At 36.1% G+C, this 6000-nt stretch overlaps 1 protein-coding gene across 2 annotated transcripts; it reads right to left on the reverse strand.

The window, feature by feature from the left end:
• Nucleotides 1-728: 728 nt before the first annotated feature.
• On the reverse strand, nucleotides 729-4347 carry LOC107708826 (tumor necrosis factor receptor superfamily member 9-like). 2 transcript variants are annotated; one of them, XM_016513160.1, is made up of 10 exons: nucleotides 4245-4310; nucleotides 4062-4101; nucleotides 3328-3475; nucleotides 2501-2617; nucleotides 2177-2314; nucleotides 1975-2047; nucleotides 1818-1885; nucleotides 1693-1737; nucleotides 1423-1563; nucleotides 729-1310 (listed from the first exon to the last, which is right to left on the reverse strand). In XM_016513160.1, exons 3-10 carry the CDS (start codon nucleotides 3467-3469, stop codon nucleotides 1180-1182), a joined length of 855 nt encoding a protein of 284 aa, XP_016368646.1. In that variant the 5' UTR covers nucleotides 3470-3475; nucleotides 4062-4101; nucleotides 4245-4310; the 3' UTR covers nucleotides 729-1179. The 2 variants fall into 2 exon arrangements, with proteins under 2 accessions (XP_016368646.1, XP_016368645.1); XM_016513159.1 differs by lacking the exon at nucleotides 4062-4101 and having other exon boundaries at nucleotides 4245-4347.
• Nucleotides 4348-6000: the final 1653 nt, after the last annotated feature.

Consider the following 6000-nt stretch of genomic DNA (forward strand, 5'->3'; position numbering starts at 1 on the left):
GTGTTACGTTGTCATCTTTGCGTGTGAAACGATGCGACGTCAGAACGTAAGGGCCAACAACCAATCATAAACTAAACAGCGCTCGCCTCATTAATTACTCATGCGGTTTGTAGAGTTATCGCAACATTCAGCGTTTGAGAGGTAAATGTGAAACAGTGACGGAAACGCGTTAATTGGGGTGAAGAAACTATTTTAATTTTACAGTTGAAAGTTCGAAAAGTATGTTTAGCATAAACCGGATGGTACAGCCAGGAATAAATAAGCCCAACTGCTGCGTATGAGCGAGACAAGCTTTAATTTAAGCAGTTCATCCAATGATATTGACTATGCAAATAAGAATTTTAACCCGGGATTTACAAATGTAGCATGTGAAACCTTAAATCGAAACCTAAATGTCCAGGGTAAATTCCTAACCCCAGATAAAGAAGGAATTGTGAATGAATGAACAGTAAGTCATAATTTTGTTAACCCAGGGCTTAGAAAGGCAAGAGTTGACAATTTTACTTATTTTTAAATCCTAATGTACAAAACAGTAAAATGCACCAAAAAATCCTGAGGTCAAATGTTTAGTTTCAGCAGTTCACTTCCTACATGATACGGTCAACCACATTTAGCTACCAAAAAACTACTCTGCTGATTTCCAGACAATAAAAAAATTGAAATAAAAACTGGACAAAGAACTATTATTAAATAAAAATGGTTAAAGTGCAAACATTCCATTGAAAACAGTCTCATTGTGTTTATGTTATCCTCTTTGTTCTTGATCCAAAGATCATTTTTTTTAAATGGTGCTCTTTTAGAAAAAGTGGGGAAGCCCACCAGGGTATTTCAAGAGGGCTTTGACCTGAAAATGTGACACAAGCACCAGTAGATGACGCCTACTCTCATAAAAGTGTTGACATGCTGTCTGCTACTGCACACCTACATTAACAACCTCTCATCTTTGTGTTATTAAGGTGCACCACACTTCAGAAACTCCGACGTGAAAGTTCATTTTGTTCTTCAGAACAAATGTAACTCATTTTGTTCAAATTAATCACCGATACACCAACTGGAATGGCGGATCGACGCCCAGTCAAGTATGTATTTCACAGTTTAGTAGATGTTCAGAGGTTTTGTCCTCTTGTCCCTGTAGCAATGCTAAAGTCAGATAAAAAAAATAAATACTGTCCAGTAAACTCACACTATGAGTTTAGACTCTGAGTCTTGCGTATTGATGGATTCTGAGCTGCCACCCTGTTCCTGCTCAGGATGACGAAAACTACAGTCTTCCTGCTCAACAACCATTACCCTGGACTCGTCTGAGTGGTCTAAAAGAAAGGAATGACAATACTGTAAAATCAGACAATATCATGACAGGTAGTTTTATTCTAAGAACGCCATATAGGAAAGACAAAATGAACACAAAGGTTTAAGTGGTACCTTGGTCAGGGGTATCGGTTTTTGGCTTCTTCTCTGTTTTGTTTTGTGCCTTTACGTATGCAACCACAGATGCTATGATAAAAAGGACAGCCAAACCTGCCATCCCTGCAGCAATGAAAACTGGAAGCCAGTTTGTCTGTTCTAGAGGAAACAAAAATGCCCTTGAGGTTAGAATTTGATATTCATTTTAAAATATAAATCCAATTAACTTGAGCACAGCTCTGCAATGGTGATAATGTTTTTTTTTTTTCACTAGATATTTTAATTGACCATTTTCATCTTTTGCCCCAGTAGGTAAGAGTTTTGGTCTCGGTTCTGTAACAGACACAAAAACATTAAATGATGAGGCATGTTGCTTGCCATCCAAGTTATGTTCTCCTGTATTTTCTTCTTACCTTCTAAATATATGCATGTACTGTCACTGGTAACATTTCCTTTGACCAAAGTCTGTCCATCAGGACAACTAGAGAATGAATAAGAAAGTTTGAATGAGTTTTATGGCAAATGCATTTCAGAGAAATAATATTTAAAAAACAGCCAAGTGTACGCTACCTTTTTCTCCATTCTTTGCACACACTGTGGATTTTATCATTGAATTTTCCCTCTGGACATTTTCTACAAGATCCTGCAAGCATTAATTTACAGAATGTTATTAAAAAATAATACAGCATAACAGCAAGCAATTTGATATTAAACAGCCTGAGAGCTTCTTAATCGGAGAAGGTCAAGAATAGGGGTTAAATTCAAATCTTACGTTCTTTGGTGGGCTCCTCCCCCACCTTGCATTCATCAACACAGAAGGAACATTTGTTGTTTCCACACCGATATCCGTCCTTGCATCCACATACGGTATCGCTGCTGATAGTGCAAGGTTTATGTGTAAACTGATTTCCTGTAAACATGTACCAGAAAGATTAATGCTTACTCAGTATGATATTATGTATATATTATGTACTCGGCATGAAGCACATATCAAAGCTTATGATGATGCAGATAAATAAAATCATTTGTTCTCTCATAGCCATTTATTATCTTTTGCTAACCAAAATGGTAGTGAGGATGTAAAACTGGAGCATACCTATGCACTGGGTACATCTCAAACAAGATAATTTTAGATTGTTAACGTAAGTTCCGGGTTCACAGGGGGTACAGAGCTTTTCTGGGTCTCTTCCACAACTTTCCACCAAGCGGTTCCCTGTAACCACAAGCAGCTGCTTTCAGCATGGCCACTGAATCTCACACACATTTGACACTTATAGACGTATGACGTCAGCACTCTAATCACTAAAGGGTGTCCGAAGGTCTTAGGGATTTTTTTTTTTCATATCATTAAAATCCAGCAATAAAAAAGTTTTGACAAATATAAAGTTCAACTTTTTATCTGATAATATATTAACGTTTTAGTCCCACTGTATGTTTAACTGATGTCATACAACATAACGTCTGCTTATCTGGAATGACATAGGATAGTTACTGCTAATAGAGAATGACACCCACTGCGTCTCAGAAGGTTTGAAAATGGACATTTCGAGTAAGCTTTACAGAGCTCCTTATTTACAGTAAGATTTCTAGGACAACCCTTTGGGTTCTCTAAGGATGATCTAGTCATCTTTACGCAATGACAGAACAATTCATGGATTTCCCTTTGAGTGCTAAACCACATCCTTTTCATGTGACACTTTCAAAATGATCTGAAACTTCCTTCACTAATGTGTAATTTCAGTGATAATCTGTAATCCGCTTTTTGGCATCTTCGATATTCCAATAAATTATTTTTAAAAAGGAAAATTATTAAATTGCACCTTTTTAAAATTAAGATACATTTTTACAAGAATATGTCAGTATTACAAAAATATTATTAGGTTACATAACGCAGTACATTGCTGTCAGTAAATGTCTCTGTACCTGGCTTGCATTTCTTGCAGCAGACACCATCGTTTCCATTAAGAATCCAGTCATCACATCCAGTGTCAGCACCTAAAGTGGAGTTCAGTACTAGACTGAATATTAGCAAAATCCTTGGAAGTCCTCTGAAAGCAGCCAACATTTCTTCCTGCACAACAAATAAATCAATTTAATAACTAAGGAAGATTGTTAAGCAATTATTAATTAACTGTATGTGTGATATAATACAATATAATTGTTTAATTACACTGACACTAAATGACACTACTGTCTTCAGTAGAGCTGAACTGAACTTTCATAATGAATGAACTTTACAGTTATTGAACTGAACTAAACCAACACTGAACTGACTGGAGCTAAACAGTGACACTATTGTCTTGCTACAGCTGCTTTATAGCAGAATTTGGATTTGCCACATTTTTCAAGTTTGCATCATTTATTCTGTTACTTTCCTGTTTAATAATGTGTTGCTGCTTTGAAACAATCTCTACTGTATAAAACACTACAAAAATAGATTAATTATTGAAATATTATTATTAATTAAGTGTAATTCATTCATTAATCCATTCAACTCTGTCAGCAGTGAACAGTGAAGTAAAATAGTCTCAATTAACTTCTAAAATGCTCAAATGATTAAATATTTTTAAATGTAGCATAGAAATGTAGCATAGTTACAATTATGTATATATGATTAATATTAACGAATTAGTCACATGTAAATAATATTCTCTTACTGTTTTCAGTGTAGTGGTCCTGACTCGAAGCAAACGCGCACTAAAATGAGAATTTCCACTGGCTCATCATTTAAAGATCACAAAATTTACAATCTCTCACCCCAGTAGGCGGGTCTTTGACACGTTCTTTCTCTCTCCGTTTCTCTCCCACACACACACACACACACACTGTAGCTCTTTCACCTCTGTCAGTTTGACTTTTACTTCATCGTCTTCAGTGTTTGTGTCCTCACACATTTAATGTCGCGATATAAAGCGTTACAGCGAACAGAGAGAGAGAGAGAGAGAGAGATAGACCGCTATATACACAGACAGTACTAGCTGCGGCTCGTTTCGGAAGCTGCGTGCTCCGGAGGTCGCATTTGAAGGCTGCATAGTATGTGCAGTGCATACGTCATTAAGGATGTCTTATTTAAGAAAAGTAACCATAATAAAATTCACTGTTATTCCATGTGAGGTTTAAAATACTATAATTTCTTTTTTACTTTGCAATTTAACATTACTTTTCTTAAATGAGACTTTTCCGATGACGTATGCAGCCTTAAATGCGACCTGGAGGACGCAGCCTTCTAAACGAGACACAGCTAACTGTTTGCACTTTAACAGCTGGTTAATGACACATCATGACTCAGTTCTCTCCAAAGGACTCGTGGCCATCACCTGCCATGTCATCCACATTAGAAACTCTGCGGAACAGCAGTTTCGACTTCCTCATAAGGCTATATTTTAATTCTTTCCTTATTAGCCTACTCCTGCTTTTGGAATGGAGTATGAAAGAGGCTTGGCAGTAACCTAAATTTCCTATACTTTTTAAGAAACAGTTGATTAAGTCATTGCCCCAGCAGGCTTGTGACTTTTTTTTTTTAGGCAACACAAGGAAAAAAATACCCATAATGAAAACAAAACATGCGTGTTATGTGGTCATTAAAGCGTTTTAATGCACAATAAGATTAAGATAAATGAATTTGTATAAGACACTTTTTGTAATACAGTCTTGAGCAATGCAAAAACCCATGAAAGCCACATTACACAAATAATCCAGCCCAAACTGCAGTATCATGCTGCTTTCACGCTGTCATAATTGCCCAGTCATTCTTGAGAAGTGGGACAAAACAGGGTGCAAAATTGAAAAAATAAAACCTTGTACTCAGACAAATGAAACGACATTTATGTATCTTATATGTACTAAGCTACTGAGCTATGCTTTGATACAACCTCCCAACTTTTCTCTTTTTTAACAAAATGTGCTTTTTTACCTTGGACTGTGTAATATAATTTCAACTTTATCTTTAACAGCACTCAAGATGTTTTTAACATTTCAAAACACATTCTCGTGTTAGCAGACAGATTACACTTTCACATGTGACCAACAATTCCACAACAAATATAAAATATCATAATGAAATATTATCAAAATTTTCAACTGACGGAGGTGACAGAACTGACGGAGTTGACACAAAACAAGCTCTTTTTCATCATTAAAAAAACATTTTTATCCATTTTATTGCATATGAATGATTGAACCCTTCTCTGTGGACACACTGTTTTAGAGGTAGTGAGAGGACATTAAGAAACACAGATTTGGTATAATAATGAGAAAATTAAATTGAAGGTGATAATTGTGTTAAATACCTTCTATTATTAATCCCTCATGACATTTAAAATTAAAAATATTGTTATTTTTTAAAGCTAATAGTAGTTACCATTGCTGGACCTGTTTTGTCCCACGTCTCAAGAATGACTGTGCACCGTCATTTCTAGATGACAGTACTTGACGTAGCTACTACTATGAGCTGTTCACGTCCTCGGACTCTGACTATGAATTATGACAACACTATCAGCGTCCAAACATAGCGCCTAAGTAATAAATTGTACAGCCATACAGCCGTAGGCTACAGCCATATAGCATATAGGTAGATTGCACATTCGACCGCTCCAG

The sequence above is a fragment of the Sinocyclocheilus rhinocerous genome, unplaced genomic scaffold, assembly GCF_001515625.1.
Source record: "Sinocyclocheilus rhinocerous isolate Xijiao unplaced genomic scaffold, SAMN03320098_v1.1 scaffold1406, whole genome shotgun sequence".
Lineage (NCBI taxonomy): Eukaryota > Metazoa > Chordata > Actinopteri > Cypriniformes > Cyprinidae > Sinocyclocheilus > Sinocyclocheilus rhinocerous.

Excerpts from the sequence above, each read along its gene's own strand:
- LOC107708826 (XM_016513159.1), bottom strand. The coding sequence starts at position 4,298 with ATGTGTGAGGACACAAACACTGAAGACGATGAAGTAAAAGTCAAACTG. Across the intron at positions 3,476-4,244 it reads TAAAAGTCAAACTGACAGAG|GAAGAAATGTTGGCTGCTTT; the intron begins GTGAAAGAGCTA and ends TTTGTTGTGCAG. Across the intron at positions 2,315-2,500 it reads GAGATGTACCCAGTGCATAG|GAAATCAGTTTACACATAAA; the intron begins GTATGCTCCAGT and ends ACATGTTTACAG.